Here is a 20,155-nt window from a genome sequence, read left to right as displayed (position 1 = left end):
CAGAGATAAACATGAGGGACAGTTATACGCGACTGAACTTTTTTGATCGCGGTAATTATCTTTTCAGACTATTACAATAATGTGAGTTACGATACTGTTGAGTTGAGCGAAAGTCTTGGCAGTAGAAAGGTACTATACCATTTGCTGACCGTCAAAAATACCGTAATCCCAATACCTGATATCGGGCGCTCCATAATTTGACCCGGAAAATAAATCCGAAAGAGCCTCATCTTTTCTTGGAAACTTAATAACAGCATAATAATCCGCGGCGAGTCATCACCATCGAACTGCAAGATCTATTGAATTACCGAGCGCTGCTCAGTGGGTTTGAGTATTACCAACTTACTTGGAGAAATCTGCTATAACAATTATGAGATCTATCCTGTCGCCAGAACGGGCGAAGATTAAGAAACGCTAGACGAAAAAGGTCACGGATGGAGTTTGTTATGCCACCTTTTCTTATTCCGAATGGCCATCTAAAGAAGAACAACTGCTTCAGAGCTATAAGGACAGGTATCCGACCCAATACCTCGGGCGAGAGTTTAGGGTTTATAGAAGTCTACGTCTACGTCATATGCTCGCTGTGATAGAGCCGTTTACGAAATGTCGTCAAACTTACATATTCACTTTACAGCGACAGTTATTTTATCATTTTAATCTACAGCTAATCTCGATGATAGGCCTATCAATATCGCTATAAGATGAATGGTGAGTATGCAATTTCTTCACGACAAAAGTGCCACCTACTTAAAACCTGACGATGCAATCGTTGTGTGCATTTCTCGGCAATTATTGACCATGCTGCTGATCGACAGTTTGCTGTCTGGTTCGGTATTCTCCAGACCTCCCATAGGCAGGCGAACAGGCGGAGCAGGCCTATCATAAATTCTTGGCTCGTAATGAGGGAGGGAAGTAAGTCCTTGGTTAGCTGCGTAAATATCATATGAAGTACTAAAACAAGTTAATTCTGTCAATTCTATTCTTTGCATATTGGTAAACACAGTTAGATGGTATCCATGATGGGGATCGATCACCCGTCGGATATCCAGTTGCATGCATGTTGCTCGCTGGAAGTAACAGAATACCCTATCCAAAGTTTAATCAGACGCACCGGTTGCATTTCAGCATTTCGATATTGACCTCTTAAGGCCCTACCGTACAAATTATCTTGCCTTTCGTTTGGTTCTTCTCCAGTAACTGATGTGCTTCCACGATATCTTCAAACCGGAACACCTTCTCAACGAACACCTTCAACGATCCTTCACAGAACTTGGGTAAGGCATATTCCACTAACATATCTCTCAACTTCCCCTGGTACCCCAGATCCCGACTTCGCAGCCCACTGGCCTCCAAGCGAAGCCTTTTGTATAGCAATGGCGCAATGTTCACACCAACTGGTAACTCCGCGCCACCCATAAGACCCAAGAGCACGATGCGCCCATCCTGTGCGGCAATGTCCAGATTATTCTGGAAATACGGTGCCCCGATAAAGTCAACGATAAGGTTGACGCCTTGTTTTTGAAGATCCGCCCCCCCAGTTATCCGTTTTGTAGTTGAAGGCTTTTGTGACACCGAGATTTTGCTCGAGGAAGTGGACCTTCTCAGATGAGCTGACAGTAGCATAGATAGCTGAAGCACCTTTGGCCTTAGCCAATTGGATGCCTGCGATAGAAACCGAGGAGGCGCCAGCATGCCATAGGACAGATTGGCCGTGTTTAAATTCACCGATAAATAAGAGCGCTTGAGCGGCTGTCATGAAGGTCTGAAGGAGTAATCCATCATTGCCAAAATCAGTATAAGCTCACATGTAAGACCCGTGGAAAATATAGGCCATACCTAGATCATACTGATATACATACCTCGGGTATTCCAGCAGCCTCCTCCCACGAAAGCTGGCTAGGCTTATGGAACAGAGTCTTGGTCGAGACCACTATATACTCAGCATAGGCACCTATCCGGTAAATGTAAGCTACAGACGCAATGGAATCTTCGTCAGCGAAATACGTACCGCCATATGCCAATCCGAATACCTCATCCCCAAGTTTGAATTCACTCCCCACAGAGGCAAGGTCATTTCCAAATTGCTCAACAACACCGCTGAATTCCACCCCCATCGTCTCCGGCGCATGAGGTGGTAACGGATATAGACCCTCACGCTGGAGTAAATCCATTCGATTGAGTCCAAAAGCGCGGACCTTCACGAGCACTTGGCCTGGTATTGGAACTGGCTTAATGATTTCGGTGACATACATAGAAGTAGCGGGGCCTTTACCGCCTCGGATGGCTGGAAAATGTTAGTATGATGCCTAGAATGTGAAAAGAAAAAGTAGTGACAGAAATTTAGATCACCATGGGGGAGGCCATCAGTATGCGATAGCTTGCATGGCTATTATCGAGTACTCGACTAAGTTAATCATCGGATACGTACCAATCGCACGCATCGTGGTCATCTTCACTCAGTATAGGAACCTCAAAGACTGTTGAGCGAATAGCTGATTGCTGTATCTCCTCTCTCTTTGTTATATCAGCAGTTTCGTATCAAGGCTGGCCAGCAGAAAGGATGGAAATAGAGAATTGGCACTGGAAGGTTCACTATTTAACTACGTCGCGGATATGCGCTAGCGAGTCCAAAGATTACCCCGCGGCAGATTAGCAAAAAGCAATCTACCGAGAGATTTTTCTGACAGCAAGTCATTGCAGTCTCCACAGAGTGAATTTCAGCAGCCGTATGTTATACAACAGCCCGCAGATCTCCCTTGGACTAACTTCATCTCTTTTCGGTACTACGCTCCCTTCTCCCTTATAACTAACCAACCCGACTGTTAGGAAACCAAGAAGAATATTCACCGATATCAAGAAGACATTAGGGAACAAGTGACGATGAACGAAATATTAGCAGTGGTAAGGCAATTGAGGCGCGATCTTAAGTTGAGTCAATATACTCAGTGGGGCAGAAATGGGCTAAAATTGTTCCAAATATGGAAGTAAATTCCGCCAAGCCACGAGACCCACATGAGTGGAGGAGATGAGATACCTAGATATCGCTTGGCATTGCTTTGAGAGAAAGTTCTATAGGTCCGATATCTGGGATCTCTCTCAATTTCTTTTCGGAATACGCTCAAACGTTCTGGCATATTCTTTGACTGCTACCCAACCATTATGAATAACACTGCCTATTATTTGTTTTCAATTGCATCTATCAAGGTCTTGATGCTATTTTTTCGACCCGAATCGGTGTTTTCGTATCGCAACAAGCGGCGTGAGCGCTGCCATTTCATGGGTTTTCTTTCAGTCAATCAATCACTCATTACCCAATCAATACCATTACCGCTATGATTCTGCTGCTCTGATTGGCCCAATTACAAGTACTGCGTAGCTGTTGAATGTTTGACATATTTTCTTTGGCCAGGCTTTCTTCAAAGGTATGTTATTCAAGCAGCAGCCAATTCCTCCTGGAAATATTCTGCTACTATTCAATATCCCGACCAAGAGTCTTCTTATTAGGGTAGTGCACAAGATCACAGTGCAGCGGATACTTTGGATGGGCTGCTGGGTGGTTGTTGTCTCGTATCAGACACAATAGACCGCAGCCAAACAAGGCCAGGTCACAGATATAATACGGGGGCAGAAGGCCAGGCGAAGTTTGTATCATGAGTAATCACAAGACCATTTGCGTCAGCATCAGCGGAAGCGTAACCGACGCAGCACCGTAGAATTTCATTTCATACTGCATGAAATATGGTATACTTTGGCAGATCATTGAGTGAAAAGCAAGGGACTTCTTCTGACAATCCTTGATTCCAGGTAGATTCAAGCAGGCCAGCGCTCTATCCCTGCAAGAAGGTGGTGCTAGATCTGAAGATAGCAGGTGTGCGATCTGCTTGTAACATACCGCACGGAAGGCCCATAAATAACTCAGTGACGTTGCCACTGGTAGACTGGAGAACCATAGAGACAGTTGCACAGAATCATTGACAGTCTGCTGAGTTGGACATGCTGCTCTTGGCCAGAAAAGAGGACCTTGCACCGCAGATTGCATAGAATGCTCCCACGCCTCAAGCTCTTGAAGAGTAGTTAGCAAACCCGTTAGGATATTTTGGGCCATCGAGCCTTTCACTTCGTCTGAAAAGAGGTGTAGAGATTGAAGTTTTCGAAGTAGAGATGGAAGAACTGAGCCGTGACCGAGGAGCATCTGAAAAGGTGGGGCTTCATGCAGGGAAAAGGGTATCGTTTGCCACTCATATGATGACAAAAAGGTATCTTGACGAGAGAGGCACGCCTCTACGATCTAAATTCACCCGGTCAGTGGGCCATACTCTCATGAACTTTTGAATTATGGAAACGATGTGTGATCTCGCACAATTAGTGGACAGAAAGCCATAAATAGTTGCTGGGATATAGGTTTCGTAAATGATCTCGGGCCGCAGAGTTCCATCATTCGCCCGATACCTCGAACGTGAGCGATCCAGCCTTCTCTGGAGGTGGGGATCAACAACTTGCAAGTCTCAGTGAATAGTTCCTCGTTGTAGGACAGCACAAGGTGTGACATACCTCTGCCATAATTAAGCACATAATAGCAGCCGCAGACTCGTCGCAAACACCAGTGCCTTCAGTTAGTTCACGGTTCAAGGATTGTGCGGCTTTTGCATAATACTCCGCACGACAAATATCCCACTGGGAGCGTGTGGAATCTTCATACCCCTTACAAACAATTGAATACCCTAAAGTTCTGAGCGACGCAGATAGAAGAGGAGCGTTTCGGCTGGTGCGTCGGCTGCGGTCCAGCAACAGAGGAAGCGCCTCTAGCCAAGGACTGCAGATGGTTGGGGAAGACTTATCGGGACGAAGATCCTGCCAAGAGCCATGATGTTCCGGAGTGAAATACTCAATGACCAAAGCCACGACATCTTCCTCTGTAGACCACCAGAAAGTGGAGAAGTTGAGCATGAGACATTGAGCGGAGGATCTGGATGGGAGCATTGACGCTGCTTGTGACGGAAGATCCTTTGGTGCAGCTTTTGAGGGGGGGTTCTTGGAACTGGAAGTTTTTGCCAGAACAAAAGTGAAATCCTCATAGCCAGGACATGTTTTCTTGGCTTTAAGACATTGAGTACAAGCAGGACGTTTTCCGTCGCACTGGGATGAAACCATATCAGTAAATCCTGGTCCAGGAAATAGCTATATGATACAAAGCACCGACGGATCAGTAGACACCCAGAACTTACTCCATATTTCCTTTTCCGACAGCTCTGACATACTGCGCGACTCCTAATTTTCATCGTTCGCCTGATGTAGTATGGGGGATTGCTGAAATCCGAGCTTGTCTGGTGTGGAGATGGCCAATTAGTCATCAATTCCGTGGTAGGAAGTTAGCTCTAGGTGGAAGAGTCGGCCCTAAAAGTCTTGGCGGCCAATGCTGCTACTTCTAGCTAGTCTCAAGGTGGACCTGTGGGGCTCTTTAATGTTTGAACCAATACATGTGCATGTCCGAATGGCGGATCGACGGCATGAAGCACTTCGACGCTTCCTCAAGATCAGAATTGGAGAAGAGTGAGGAAGAGAAGGAAATTTGAAATGGAAGATTGGACAGCCAACGTTGACCAATTGCAGGTTCGGCAGGATCGCAGATTCCCGAGGACCCTTTCCGAGGGACGGAGAAAATTTTCTCTTATAAAGCTCACGTCATTCACGCATGAGTATCTCGCCTCATCTTGAGAAAAGGGTGATTCCTTCTACTCACTTGTTCTGTGCAAGCTCCTCAAATTGTAACATGGAAGAAGCTCTCGTTAGTTGTACCAACTCCTCACTTGAGGTCAAGATTCACTCGGTACCCATTCCCAAACCCGGGCCGAATGAAGTTCTGATCAAGGTCGTCGCCAGTGGCACGAACCCCAAGGACTGGAAATTCCCGGAGTGGTTTGAGAAATTCAACGGTACCAACACCGGTGATGACATCGCTGGGTACATACACCAGGTCGGCGACAATGTGTGCGAGTTTAAAGTGGGAGACCGAGTCGCCGCGTTTCATGATTATATGACACCGCATGGAAGCTTCGCTGAATACGCGATCGGGAAAGTCCACGCCACCTTTCATCTTCCACCGCATATCTCTTTCGAGGCAGCGGCAACCGTTCCATTGACAGCTGCAACCGCTTCGCTGGCATTGTTTGCTCGATTGGGCCTCCCTGAACCGTGGCTAGGCAATAAATCTTGGGCCAGGAAACCTCGAGGAGGGGTTCTCGTCTACGGTGCCGCGAGTGCCGTCGGATCATTCGCCATCAAATTGCTGCAAAAAGCAGACATACACCCCATTATTGGAATTGCTGGAAGAGCTCAGGATTATGCCAAGAGCCTCATGAGCATCGACAAGGGCGATGTAGTCATAGACTATCGCGACGGTGAATCTGCCGTCCTACGCGCAATTCTAGATGCCATTCCAACCGGTGAAACCCTTGAATATGCGGTTGACGCCGTCAGCGAGAGTTCCAGCTTCAACGTGATCAGCAAAGTTTTGGATCCGACTTCCGGAGCAGTCTCAATCGTCACCCCAGAGCGACCAAAGGAACTAGCTAGCACAATCCGTGTGGAGTTCAGCAACGTTGGAAGCAGTCATGAAGACGATAAAGATTTTGCACTTGTGTGGTCTCGAGTGGTGAGCATGGGGTTACGCGAAGGTTGGCTGGAGCCTCATCCCCATGAGATTGTTCCGGGTGGCCTTAATGGTGTTCAATCTGCGCTGAATTATCTGAAAGCTGGAAAGGCTAGCGGTGTCAAATATGTCGTGAGAGTTTCACAGGATTGATAGCGACCTAGCTAACTGCTGTTATACCCCCTGAGAGGCTCTGTAACGCTTGTATGCGTGGAGATAGGACGGTGACTATACCCTCATCTTGGGCAATATGTTAGGCGTATATACAGTACCAGACCGCCGAGCAATTAAGTTCGAGAAACAAATCAAGGCCGTCTAATTTCAGCTTAATGAAACAAAACATGATGTGGAAGAGGACCCTCGGACCCTCTGGAGACTGACTGGCCACTACTGTATATAATATCGACAATAATACAAAGTGGAGAAAGCATTGCTTTGTGCTCACAGCCAAAAACTTTACAGCCAAGACACACACCAGATTGTTCACTGGCCGTAAATATTTATAACTTGAGTGGCGCTTTCACATTTCAAGGCGCGTTGCGATTCATAAATATGATATGGAGATCACAAAAGGGTTCGGGTTTTGAGATGATGTGAGGCACGACCGAAAATGTCACAATACTGGAACCAGGAACATGATCATCTCTAGCATAATATTAGAGTAGTCGAAGGTCTTTTAGATTGTGTGCAGAGATGATTGTCCGTTTTGTTCAATGTCACTAAGCATAGCGAGCAGAGAAGATACAAAATACCAAGCAATGAGGAATCAAGTGCCCGATAATCTCTCGCAGATCTTGTCTTGCCACGCACAATCATTCCTCGCGGACGGCCTGAGACTAGCGAGGTAATCGTCCGTAATCATTACAGAATAGCTGTGGGACGATTTTCTATAATAAGCGGCCGTAGTATATTTCATACTCTATCTTACAATATTGTTATTTTTCTGTGTATTCAATATCGTAAATTTGCAATTTTTGTATCTCTCCGCTGCCAAGAACTTCGCTCAATTCAGCATCGCCGTAACTTACATCATTTTAATAGTGCGAAAAGATAATGACTGCAATCGACAAGATTCACTCACACCCACTGTTCTAATATATAATATCAATATACTATATCAACAGTATATAGTCTAATTATTACAGTATTCCTGACAAAAACTCTGAAACTTTGATACGGTGGAGATATACAGTTTATCTCTCTCAGTAAAACTGTCACGGAATTCGAAGTATACGACACCCCAAGTACTCGATATCGATCCGAAATCTTAATCCTCCCGAATCATCTATATATAGATCTCCACCCAAATCCTAATGTCTATAAGTTCGCACACACATTCAGGATTCGAATGCTCCTCAAGAATCAGCCTGTGTATCAATCCATCCTACCTGATTCCTACCATCCGATACCCTTGCCTAGTCACAGGTCTCTAACCTGACAATTTAGTAACCATTACAAGAATCTTCTTGTCTTTGTTTCGACCTGTATTTTTCTTTCTGTGGATATCCGGAAGATAGTTATTTCTCTCCCGTTGAATAAAATATTTGTCTCTCGTTCTATTATTACGTCTGGAAAAAAACGGTCTGTCGGTCTATATTCAGATGACTGTCCGAATCGGGATTCAGTAGCCAACTTTTTAGAAACATTGTAAAAATATAGAATATACAATCGTTTGAATACTGAAGAGAAATCGGACTAGACTTTTTATATTTGAGAGACAGCAAATTCGGAACAAAAATTGATAAAACAAAATCATTGCTTTTGACCACGTCATCTCTAGAAAAATGGAACAAACTACTCACCCAGTTCTGTTTGTAATATAGTGGATAGAAATAACACAGATCGTGGTTTTAAACAGAGATATTTCTGCATTCAACTTCTAAACATCGGTACAACTAATTGTCACGGAATAGATAACCTTTCCGACCATACTAATTTTGGAATAAATGAGTCATCATAGTAACAAATACTGATTGGATACGGTACATCATAGACTGACCAATCATCGAATGATCACTGAGCGGTTCCGAGTGATCACTGAACAGCTCCGACAGTTCCCAGAGCGATCAGTGAGCATCAGCCATACCTCACGTGGCTGCCTGATCTGATCACTGAGTCTGAGCCCGTGCTGAGACTTACTCACTGAGCCTGAGCCAGAGCGCGCTCGTAAAAGCGGCGGCAGCCAAAACACGGACAATTCTGGTCTATATCTGTACATATACGAGGTTTTATGTCTAGTGTAATCAGCTGAAAAAGCCCACTCGCTTGTAATACCCACTACCTACATTTAGTTTGTATTATCTAGATCGCATGTCTGGCCATCTTGGGGAGTTTAAAGACTGTCCACATATCGTAGTCTAAGCATTCCACACATCATAATTTCACGATTCAACATGGCCGAAGCCGTACCAATTGTTCTCTCAGAACCACAAACACCACGTCAAGAACTCCAAAAATTAATTGATAATTTCCCTCACAATGATGGAGTCATCCACAATGGAGAATACTGCCGTAGCTCTCATTTCTTGGCGGAACTCGGCGACGAGGAAGTACAAAAGTTGCTTCTAATTTACAAGGAGAATGAGCAAAACATTATTCCAATGCTCCTTGCACAGCTCTCAGAGAATTACTTCCTACTCTACTTCAGAACAAAATCAACATCCGATCTGAATATTGGAGTAGCCATCGGGTCCTTGGTCGCATACCATACCTCTCTCGCCAAAGAGAACGCCGTTCGTGGAGCACTTCTCAGCGTTTTCGGTCGATCACTCCTACTCCAATCTCAAGAGTCCCCATCGAATACTCGGATTCTCAATGAATCTATAGAATACTGTCGCAAAGCTGTGACTCTGGGTGATCCCCACGGATGGAATCGATCATTACATCTCAATGATCTAGGCCAACAGCTTACGACAAGATATAACCTGACACATGATGAAAATGACTACGTGGAAGCAGAAAATAGTTTCCAGGAAGCTATTGCATTAAAGCCTGCCGGAAAACCAGTCTTTCTATTTCGTTGGGCAAAGCTGATTCGCTCACGCGACGAATTTGAGAATTGCGAAAAGGCTGAAATGTTGCGGAAGTACATCACCAAATTAAGTGAAGCTGTTCGCAGTGAAAGCAAAGAATTCAAAAATGCCGAGTATCGTGTCTCCATCAGCCGTATCTGGTGGAATGTAGGATGTGCCATCTGGGAGCGCTACGAGCTCACGAAGAATCCCGAGGACTTGGAAAAAGCGAGTGAGATATTTGGGATTGCGAGGACAGCTCCTCAACATGATTCAATGGACCGTTTCTACTCCTGTCGGGATTTAGGTCGAGTGAACGCAATTCAGTTCAAAAATGGTGGGTCTTTGGAAAAAGCTGAATCTGCAGTGAAATGGTTGAAAGAAGCTTTGCAGGTTGTGCCAGACTCTTTGTTGGTTATGGAAAGTCTTGCGAATCATCTTCTCAATTTCGCCAATCATACAGATTCAGATGAGATGATTGCAGAATCAGTGGAGATTTTGGAAAAAGCTACTTCTACAGATGATGATCCAGGTAACAGTGTCTTTGACGCTCATGCATTGACACTGATGAGCCGATTCAAGAGACAAGGCAGGTCTGAAGATATCGAGATGGCTATACAAAAATATCGCAGTCTGGCAGATCGATCGCGTGATTCAGAGTCAGATCATGCACAATATCTCTTGAAACTTGCTCAATGTCTTTTGCTACGATTTGAGTCACTTGAGCAACAGGAAGATCTTGATGATTCACAAGCGCAAGCCGAGCGTGCCGCCTCTTTCAAGGATGTTCCTAGATCTTTTAAAGGCGATTGTCTTCATCTCGAAGGACTTATCTCTAATGCGCGATACAAATGGAGTAATAAGCCTGATTTTCTTCACCGGGCAATTGAACAGTTCCAAGAGTCACTCCAGCAGCATGTCGCCAAGGGTAATAGAAATGAATATCTTGTTCGAAATGATCTCGCAAATGCTTGTTTCTTGAAGTTTAAGAGGACTTTGCTACTTGAAGACCTTTCTGAAGCCATAAACGAGTACGAATCTGCTCTCCAAGACCTCAACAACGTTGGGTTGAATACATCTCAGAAAGACAGTCTGATGATCACACACGGGCTGGCAATCGCGTTGACTGCTCAGTTCGAGATTACCCAACAGCAACAAGATATCGACCGAGCTATAGTTTGCCACGAGAAATGCTATCAAGGAGCGGCAAAGAGAACTCTTCATGGCGTGATTCGTGCCAACAATCTTGCTTTTGCTTATCAAGAACGATTCAAACTTACAAGCAAGATGCCCGACGTCCAAAAGTCTCAGGCTGTTTTGATTGAAGTGCTCGCGTGGGACGTTGATCTACAAGCGAGCCAAAAGTCCAACTTGTACAACAACCTCGGGCGTGCCTTTCTCCTCTCATATATCGAATGCAAGGAGCCATCATATTTGAACTACGCGGCAGATAATTTTCGTAGAGCGATTGACGCGGGATGTACGCTTCCAGCTTTTCAACTTGCAGCCTCGGTGAACCTCTCGCGCGTTTTACTATACAAAGCCAAGCATACGAAACAGCTCATAGATCAAATTGCTGTTTTGCAACAACTTCAACAAAGTCTTGGTTTTGTTAGGTCATCAAATAACGGCGCTGATTATTCTCATATGGATGGATTAATTTACAATCTTCTCGAGTATACGCTCGATTCCTGGGAAAATTCTTCCTTTAGTGCAACATCTACACATGGACAGATGTATCTATGCGCATGTCAAACCCTACTTCCCCGCTTGAAAACAATACAAAGCTCCGCAATTGCAAGGTTCTATATCTATGCATCAATTGCTCAGCGCATTATTTCTAAGCAGCCAAAGGCTGCCCGCGACATGATTCGTATCGCGGCCGAGATCCTTCCCAAGAGCATGCTTTTCAGCTTTGACCGCAAAGATATTCTCAACAATCTCGGCAATTTTGCTGCTCTGCCATCATTTACTATAGCCTGCTCTCTAGAAGCGGAAGACTCGCCACAGCAAGCCCTCGAGCTTTTCGACAAAGTGCGGAGCGTCATGTGGAACAATGTACTTTCTAGCAAACTCTCACTTCGTGAAAACGAAAACGAAAGCTTTGCTGAGCTGCGAGCCAAGGAAGAGCATATTGCGAAGCTTATTGCCGCGAATAAGATTCCTAAGAAGGGGCCGCTCATGAGCTCGGAGGAGCTGGGTGGAATGCTAGTACAACAGCATGAGGTATATCGACAAGGGGTGGAATACGAGCGAATTACCGAGCAACTACAGTTGAATCCTGAATATGAAAAGCTCATGCAATTACCAGAAGACATAACTTCCCTCGTTGAATATGCGAAAGAAGGGCCTGTCATTATCGTGAACTACGGTCTTTCCCGCAGCGATGCCATACTTCTTACAAAGAACGGCGTGGTGTCACTACCTCTCCCTTCTCTCACTGGAGAAGCACTGGATCAAAATGATAACATGTACCAAGAGGCCCTCGGATTCATGAGCACTGACCTTATCGGCGCCACTCAAAAGTTGAATCAGGTCCTTGAATGGATATGGGATAGTATAGCCGAGCCTATATTCGAGGAACTCGGTTTCAACGGCACAGTGACTGATGCAGCGGATCCACCACGATCATGGTGGATCTCGACTGGTCGTATTGGGACGTTTCCTTTGCATGCAGCCGGTAATCCTCGGAAAGGATCTAATTGCACCGTGCTTGACAGGACAATACCATCTTATGTCAATGGACTTCGTGCACTGCAATACGCCCGTAGTCAACGCAACAATAAAGATGAGAGCCAACCCCCTGCTGAAAAGCGAGCACTTCTGATTTCAATGGAATGGACACCACAAATGGGAGACGAAGGGGACCTCCCGAACGCTTTGAGAGAAGTAACAAATGTTCAAGATATTTTCAAGCAAAATGGAGGGAAATGTAAACTCTTACAAAGTCCGAACAGAGCCGAGACTTTACGCCATCTCCTTCGAGCGGATTGTGCTCACTTCGCTTGTCATGGCTTTTCTGATGGAGATGATCCTGCAAGAAGTGCGCTTCGTCTGATGGACTGGCAAACAAGTCCCCTCGATGTAGAATGTCTTCTCCAACAAAGTCAGAAAGACATGAGACCTCAACTTGTCTATCTCTCTGCGTGTGAGAGTGCATCTAACAAGTCCAAGTTTCGCGACGAAGGACTACACCTCGCTGGAGGCTTTCAAATGGCTGGCGTCCCTCATGTTATCGCTAGTCTTTGGCACGCGAGTGACGAGTTTAGTCTTCGTGTTGCCATGCGGTTTTATCAGATACTCGGTGCACTGGGTTCGGGGTTTGACTCAACGCAGTCAGCTAAAGCGCTTCGACGGGTTATCGTTGAGATGAGGGATTCAGGCGAGAGTCCATTGCTTTGGGCAACATACATACATCTCGGCCCGTAGTTCATTTGAAAATGGAAACATGTAGCTATCGAAGTTTATTGAAATGATGATGTTGCTGCACCAGTCTGTATACTTCGAATCTATTTCTACTCAAATAATTTGATAAATGTCACCAGTCATCATCGGAGTCGCCATCAGCCTCGATCTGGTCGGGCTCATCATCTGAATTCTTTGCATCTTGATCAGGACGTAAAGACTCATCCTCAAGTATAGACTCACAAGATAAGTCATACTCCATACCATCTTCCGCTTTCAAAGAAGCTGCCACGGTCTCTTTTGCTGAAGACTCCCCTCTAAATGCAGTGCGTTTATTCTGTGAGCCAAGTCCCTATTAAAAAACACATTATTAGATGTTTCTACCAATATTCTTGAATGAAACTCAGCCATACTCCAATGATATGTCTGTATTTGAATTTTAGACCCCCAAAGAATACCACTCGTCGACCTCCAGATGACTAACTCCAAGTCAGCAAATATTCCTAGTAAAAATTGTATTATCCATCATATTGTAAATCAGACACATTCAGAATGAGTGCATACCTCATCACCCTTAACTCGTATCCAACCCTCTGACGATCCACCATCAACCCACTTCCCTTTCGGCGCAAGCTCCCCAATTTCCACAAATCCCACCTTAAACCCAACATCAACCGCTCGGTGATGCTCTCTCCAGCAATTCACAGCAGCCTCTTCAGCACTCCAAATACTCGTAATAACCCACAATGCATTTTTCTTCAACTCAGTCCTCTCAGCCAATAATCTCGTCGCGTTCGACACAACCCATCGCTTAAATGGCGTCGCATGATAGAATCTCTCATGTAAAATGGGAGCTCCGGTAATGAGTACTGCACCAGTAGACTCCATATTCTCAAATCGATAGCATGACTCCAGACTTATAGGTGCTCCCGCAGCAGCTAGCATGGACCATTCGCCGATACCGGCCGAAAGATCAATTTGTCGAACACGCGTGGTATCTCCCAGTTTCGGACCCCAGGTATGTTCTTCCGGCCTTGCCATGGCGGGGAGATCATCGGGTGGTGTGAGTGAAGCTGCTAATGCGGGCTCTGTAAACGACGGTTGTGACTTCTGCGAGAGATCTATGATAGGATTCCAGTCTCCATCTTCATTGAAATAACCAACCATTCCTGGATGAAATACGTCGCGGGGTTGAGGTCGATATAGGGCAGTGCCATATGGGTGATACTGCATTTGTTCCGCATATTCAAGGTCAAGGGGTCTCTTAGAAGGACCCATTCTCTGCTTTTGGATTATATCACTCCGGTGCTAGTCTTATGGAGCACCTAATATTATAAGCTTTGAGGGCCAGTATGAATAGTATCACGGTGATAATCCTTGATGTTGTCTAAGGCGGGGTTGGGCTGAGGCTGCTTACTTTTGCCCTCGTTTCCTCTTCTGTCCTAGTTTTCAGCCCCGTTGCTTACGCAGTTTGAGGATTCTTTCAATGGGCAAATCATTGAGAAAGGTGTGTATGTTTGGAGCTAAATACAACATAAAAGTAGTATTAAGTAGTGGGATTGTTATACAGGCCAGCTCATTGGGTAGGCATGGCTCGTATCGTTTGAGATGTCTTTGATGCAGAGGCAACACATCTGCTCATTTTGGCCGGCTCCAGCAGCACGGAGAATCCAATTGACTGAACCTTGAAACGAGCGCTTTAAATCGGAAGAAAAATTGAAATAGTCGATATGTATTTGCCAGTCCATTCTATAGGCAGGTGTCAAAGTTGCTCGAATAGCTGTCAGTTCATGAACTTGAGGCCCTTTTTCTATTGCCTGCGGAGAATTTCCAGAAATAGTCTTATGTAAAGACTGCACTTCCTGCTTTCCCCGTCTCCTATCATACATGGTTTCACGGAGTACTAGTGGTAGTGTTCGCCGATTCAGAAGGACGCTCATCTGAATTCATAACACGAAGGCCAAGAACAGCAGCTTCATGTTCCTTTTTCAGGTGATGTGTATCCATGAAGAACCCAGCTAACAGGCCCAGGGCCGAGAAAGCGACATACTAAGGAAATAACAATATTAACGAGACGATTATTGAGACCAGAGATTCACTCACCATAATCCACATAGTCCCGAGGGATCGATAAAAAGCATGTTGAACAACTGCCTTTTGCGCAGAAGGTAATGTCTCGATCAGCTCAACGTTAGAAGTTGCACCAGCATCCGCAATTTGTCCAGCCAATTCTTCGCCAAGGACATCGATTAGGCTGGGACCTTCTTTCGAATCTGATTTTGAAAGACCACTCCTCCAATGACTACCAACACTACCGTTGAAAGACTTCTCATGAAGCCTATGGTTGAGGTGACGATCGCCGTACTTTCTACTCCGGCAATCGCCTACCGTGCCAACAGTGGACCATCGAAATTCGCACCCACTCCAGCTCCAGCGATTATCTGGAATTTGATGAATTTGCCCCAGTTGTGACTCGCGTCGAGATTGATAAATAGTCCCACTCCTAGAATAGTGAGGCCCGTTCCTACCCATACAGTAGGAAAATATTTGCCTGTCTGTTGGATGAAGAGACCAGCCAATGCTGCAGTCATGGCGATAGATATGATAAGTGGCAAGAGATATACACCGGACATGATAGGACTGGCACCAAGTACGCCTTGAAAGTATAGCGGTAGGTAGTAAGTTTGTCCCAAGAAAATGAACCCATGGCAGAAGCAGACAATAAATTTTGCAACACTGGAGCGTCGACGGAAAAGCATGAGTGGTATTATAGGGTAATTTGCCAGTTTCGACTCGTTGACGATGATTACGCCGAATGCAACAACACTAAATACGATGAGACAAACAATTGTCGCCGAGTCCCATGGATGAGGGCCAGCTCTGGTTGCGTAGTAGATTCTAGCATGATAGACGACTATATGTCTGGGATGTCGATGATAGTTATTCAATAGCGAAATGTCTCATAGATGTCAGATTTTCAAAACACAGAGGATTCAATATTCTTATGGCCGGTTGTCACGTGTAATTTGTTGAGATTTTTGTCTCTGAAGAATCTCGAAATAAATAAGAATGGGAAAGATATAAATATTAACCATCATATTGAATACAATTTGTGTTTCTTCTTCATCTTGCATTGCCTTTGAAAAGAGTCGAAGTTGGCGATGTCGGGATTCGCGGATCGGCGCCGACCGCTTGTTGCCGAAAAGGCATTCCAATTCTCTGCAAGTTCTCGTCGACATTCAATTGTCATTTCTCTCTTCAACTCTCTTCATTGAATTCTGCAAAATCAATGGCCGGTAGATTCGCAGTCAAAAGTCTGGACCATTTGGTCTTGACCGTACGCTCTATACCGGAAACAGTTACTTTCTATACAACTCATCTAGGCATGCGTCATGAGGTCTTTACTTCGCCTAAAGACCCGTCAGTGGAAAGGCATGGCTGGATTCTATCAAGACACTCTTTCAGTTATTGGTCAGATAGCTAATCAACCAGCAGACATGCCCTACTTTTTGGCAACCAAAAGATCAACCTCCATCTATCAGGAAAAGAATTCGAGCCCAAGGCCCAAAATGTCAAGCCTGGGAGCGCCGATATGTGTTTTCTGACAGACGAGAATGTCGAAACTGTTCTCCGGGATTTTGAAAATGCTAAAATTGAGGTGAATAATCAAGTGATCATTCCCCAAAGGCTATGAATTGATTTGCTCATGTTCTCCAGGTCCTTGAGGGTGCCCAGGTTGTAGATAGAACCGGGGCAGTTGGCAAAATCCGGAGTGTCTATGTGAGAGATCCGGATGGGAATCTTATTGAGTAAGTGGATTTGAATATTCTCTCTATCTTGACTGGTACTAATCAAGTGCAGGGTCTCAAACTATGCTTGATAATTGGGACTGTTGGAGATGTCCTGCCCTGTGAAATGCAGCCAAAGCAGATATCGACTCATGCAATGCGTGTTTCATAGGAAATCATGGAATTTTCATACCTTCGTTATCAAGTTGGAGATTTATTGGGGCAGAGTAAAATTCCACAACTGTTGAGTCAGATGAATTATCTAAGGATGTCAACCCGGGCAAAGATATCGAATTATGCCTTTCCAGGCCTCGCATAAGCTACTAGCTGACCTCGAAACGCCAAAAAGTACTACTTTTTGGCGTTTCGAGGTCAGATGGATGCGGATAGAAAAACAAGTGTGACTTGGGAGTTATATAATACTGCAAAATTTCTCGTTATTAATAACCATATTCACTTTGACTAATAGCCAGTCTGAGGCCAACAACAACTAACATGAATTGAATAGGAATGGCAAACCACCCACAATTGTATGCAAATTATTCTATCTATTACTACTTCTGTCCATGTAGAGTGCAAGCCGAGATGACTCGCAACTCAGCCTGGAAGTGGGACATTGTCAGAGACAACGATGACACGCAGTCATAACATTAGCAGCCATTATTAGACCTAATCTCCCGAAATCGGGCCAGTGCACACTCGCTCGATTCTTGACAGTCGTTAGAGCCAGTGTACCACCCTCCATCAATTAATTGGTGCTCAAGGTCTCGCCAGTACTGAGCTTTCCCTCCGGCCCCAGTTTTCAGATCGAGATCACCGAGGCGAATTTCCACGGGCGATGATTCATCATGGGGGATCTAAGCAATTGTCAGTGAAAATTCTGGAAAAAAGAGATGTGATCTTCGCAAGAAAAAATGCCACTACAAACCTTGATAAACATTGTACAGTCACGAAGAGTCATATCCAAGGACGTCTCCCTTGATAAAGCGGAAGGACCTAACAATCCAACCTCACGACAAGTTTTCTGCCTCGATTGCAGATTTCGCAAAGTTGAATTTCGAAATAAGATTCGCGCAAGTCGAGCACGATCATCACATCCTTTGATATAATCCGTCGCACGAAGAACATTCTTAAATTGCTCCGAAACAAGATCTAACGGACAAAACGAGCGTTGCTCTTTCATTCCCATTCGACGGGATTGATCATTTTTCATTTCTCTCAGAGCGCACGTCCGACATCTTTCCGACGCAACTGGCGCAGATGGGGATTGAAGAAGCCATTTCGGTTTTAACTCGGCGAGCGTTGCACCGGGTTCATTGAAAACCGTCATATCAGTGATAAAAAGACCGAATGGTTCGCTCAAACAGAGGTACCCGCCATGTCGCTTTGTCGGTCTCGACCCATTACGTTCTGAAATGCGGAGCTGCTCGTTACACTGGGGAACGAGGTAATCAGGAAGACGAATGAGGGTTTGGTCGATTAGTTCATGAGGTTGGAAAAGGGGACGGATTTCAGCATTGAAGTTGTGGATGATTTCTCTGTATGAGACGTCGGAGACGGTCTCTTTGCGGAGTCGAAGTAATTTGCCTCGAAAGCTAGCGGGGATCTCGTAATCACAGCGATCTCGATCTCTATCCCAAGTAGATGAGGATAGTGAATGTTTAGTATCGTTGTTCACCGCTAGGTTCGAGTTTGATGGGACGAAACGATATATCACATTTGCACCACCCTCGGCGAGATAGACAAGCTGAACTCCCGGTGGGAGCTCAAGGAGACTTGGTTTCGTCATTCGTGGAGAATGTTGGATGGTTGGAGAAGGAAGTCTCCAGGAGCATGACTCAGGATGAAGGAGTAGAAGAAACGAATTCGATGGAATTGACTTCTAGATCGATTTTTTTTTTCTTTCCCTTCTTGAGTCTGGGGTTACAGGGGGGGGTAGCTGATCAAGTCGGTAGTGGATGCTTTTTCTGAGGGCGTTCGCGAGGAGACGATTGGTCACGCGAGACAAGCTATGGACCCGATCGATCTTAGTCAGCTGCATTGCGATTAAGAGTCAGTTAGATAAAAGAGAATATATACATTTATATAAATATAATTAGATATTGGAAGATAGAGTGATGATGGATGATCAATAAATAGTACAGTAGCATGGAGATTGTACTACATATCAATTGTGGTTCGAGTGTACTTCAGGATTATAGCTTACATAGTATATCATTGAGAGTATGTACTAATAGTTACTAGGTATCTTATTATACTGAAGTATACAACTACATAAATAAGGTAAAGAAACAAGTACTTGTGAAGTACTGTAGAATTGGACTGGGTGGTTTGATCTCCATGTACATCACTGGACAAAGTACATACTTGCAGCAGGCCACTCCACGCAGCCACTAAGTACTGACTTGAGACTAGTGACCTGCGAGAAAGACCCCACCTCCACTTCCTACGGCAAGTCAATCACCACGACTCTTAAACTTGACCATTCTAGCATCATGGATCTGCCCACCCCACCAAAATGCACGGCTGACTTTTGCCTGATTCCAGTATGATAAGACAATTTAATTCCTCCATTGAAATTTGTCCTAATTATTCTGCCAGATCGGCACTGCTTCGGCCTCAGTCTCTGCCCAGATCGCTGACGTCCAACGATTGATCGAGGCATCAGGCGTGAAATACACCCTGCATTCAGCCGGCACAACCCTTGGTAGGCACCTAAATCCATTATCTCAGTCCTGAAGCTAGGGTTGGGTTCACTAACTTCAGCTCCGTGCTGCGTATAGAAGGTTCCTGGGACCGCGTCCACCAGGTCATCGGCCAGGCCCATACCCTTCTTCACCAGCAGGGAATCGTGCGTATTCAAACGGATATCCGCGTTGGCTCGAGGTAAGCTCACCCAGCATCTGATTGCTCGATATCAAGCTCTCAGCTACGAATTTCCTCATGCAAATCGATCGGTTTTGCCTTATAGCAAGATTTACGGAATATACACTGACACTATCTAGGACGGACAAAGCACAGACAGCAGAAGATAAAGTCAACAAGGTGCGCGAACTGCTTCGAAAGGATCAGTGATTGTGCAGCATAGCAGCTATTACAATCACATTCATAACTCAGGATATGCAATACTCTACGATTACTACTTAGTAGTAGTAGTTAGTAGTAGTAGTAGTCGTACTACAAGTATACGAGCATATTCTCCAAAGAATAGCATGGCGTATGGATATTACTAGTAGGATTGACCCGGTTCCAATGAGAATGATTCATTTCATTTCAAATTGTGCACTCTATGTCAAAAGTAT

General features: G+C 45.0%; 9 protein-coding genes across 9 annotated transcripts; 4 read left to right on the top strand and 5 right to left on the bottom strand.

The window, feature by feature from the left end:
* Positions 1-1,143: 1,143 nt before the first annotated feature.
* Positions 1,144-2,441, bottom strand: N7469_009962 (NAD(P)H-quinone oxidoreductase; the record flags this gene model as incomplete). The annotated part of the gene is given in 5 exon segments (XM_056648867.1): positions 1,144-1,560; positions 1,571-1,762; positions 1,860-1,951; positions 2,009-2,284; positions 2,429-2,441. The coding sequence occupies 5 exon segments, from the start codon at positions 2,439-2,441 to the stop codon at positions 1,144-1,146; spliced, it is 990 nt and encodes a 329-aa protein (XP_056495998.1).
* Positions 2,442-3,658: 1,217 nt separating this feature from the next.
* N7469_009961 (uncharacterized protein) lies at positions 3,659-5,279 on the bottom strand (the record flags this gene model as incomplete). Its single annotated transcript, XM_056648866.1, has 3 exons — positions 3,659-4,288; positions 4,552-5,136; positions 5,259-5,279. The coding sequence occupies 3 exons, from the start codon at positions 5,277-5,279 to the stop codon at positions 3,659-3,661; spliced, it is 1,236 nt and encodes a 411-aa protein (XP_056495997.1).
* A 491-nt stretch (positions 5,280-5,770) lies between these two features.
* Positions 5,771-6,802, top strand: N7469_009960 (zinc-binding alcohol dehydrogenase family protein; the record flags this gene model as incomplete). The annotated part of the gene is made up of 1 exon (XM_056648865.1): positions 5,771-6,802. One exon carries the CDS (start codon positions 5,771-5,773, stop codon positions 6,800-6,802), a length of 1,032 nt encoding a protein of 343 aa, XP_056495996.1.
* A 2,240-nt stretch (positions 6,803-9,042) lies between these two features.
* On the top strand, positions 9,043-13,089 carry N7469_009959 (CHAT domain-containing protein; the record flags this gene model as incomplete). The annotated part of the gene is made up of 1 exon (XM_056648864.1): positions 9,043-13,089. One exon carries the CDS (start codon positions 9,043-9,045, stop codon positions 13,087-13,089), a length of 4,047 nt encoding a protein of 1,348 aa, XP_056495995.1.
* Positions 13,090-13,198: 109 nt separating this feature from the next.
* N7469_009958 (uncharacterized protein) lies at positions 13,199-14,343 on the bottom strand (the record flags this gene model as incomplete). Its single annotated transcript, XM_056648863.1, has 2 exons — positions 13,199-13,417; positions 13,630-14,343. The coding sequence occupies 2 exons, from the start codon at positions 14,341-14,343 to the stop codon at positions 13,199-13,201; spliced, it is 933 nt and encodes a 310-aa protein (XP_056495994.1).
* Positions 14,344-14,958: 615 nt separating this feature from the next.
* N7469_009957 (major facilitator superfamily domain-containing protein) lies at positions 14,959-15,824 on the bottom strand (the record flags this gene model as incomplete). The annotated part of the gene is made up of 3 exons (XM_056648862.1): positions 14,959-15,114; positions 15,169-15,403; positions 15,454-15,824. The coding sequence occupies 3 exons, from the start codon at positions 15,822-15,824 to the stop codon at positions 14,959-14,961; spliced, it is 762 nt and encodes a 253-aa protein (XP_056495993.1).
* A 530-nt stretch (positions 15,825-16,354) lies between these two features.
* On the top strand, positions 16,355-16,878 carry N7469_009956 (VOC family protein; the record flags this gene model as incomplete). Its single annotated transcript, XM_056648861.1, has 3 exons — positions 16,355-16,536; positions 16,558-16,723; positions 16,783-16,878. The coding sequence occupies 3 exons, from the start codon at positions 16,355-16,357 to the stop codon at positions 16,876-16,878; spliced, it is 444 nt and encodes a 147-aa protein (XP_056495992.1).
* Positions 16,879-17,503: 625 nt separating this feature from the next.
* Positions 17,504-18,642, bottom strand: N7469_009955 (inositol-pentakisphosphate 2-kinase; the record flags this gene model as incomplete). Its single annotated transcript, XM_056648860.1, has 2 exons — positions 17,504-17,710; positions 17,782-18,642. 2 exons carry the CDS (start codon positions 18,640-18,642, stop codon positions 17,504-17,506), a joined length of 1,068 nt encoding a protein of 355 aa, XP_056495991.1.
* A 706-nt stretch (positions 18,643-19,348) lies between these two features.
* N7469_009954 (thiamine-binding protein) lies at positions 19,349-19,928 on the top strand (the record flags this gene model as incomplete). Its single annotated transcript, XM_056648859.1, has 4 exons — positions 19,349-19,399; positions 19,455-19,560; positions 19,637-19,739; positions 19,859-19,928. The coding sequence occupies 4 exons, from the start codon at positions 19,349-19,351 to the stop codon at positions 19,926-19,928; spliced, it is 330 nt and encodes a 109-aa protein (XP_056495990.1).
* Positions 19,929-20,155: the final 227 nt, after the last annotated feature.

This window comes from Penicillium citrinum, assembly GCF_028827155.1.
Source record: "Penicillium citrinum strain IBT 23319 chromosome Unknown utg000009l:1.0-4274883.0:1.0-4276374.0, whole genome shotgun sequence".
In the NCBI taxonomy this organism is placed as follows: domain Eukaryota; kingdom Fungi; phylum Ascomycota; class Eurotiomycetes; order Eurotiales; family Aspergillaceae; genus Penicillium; species Penicillium citrinum.
Note: the sequence above shows the minus strand (reverse complement) of the source record. Positions and strands in the feature narration are given on the sequence as shown.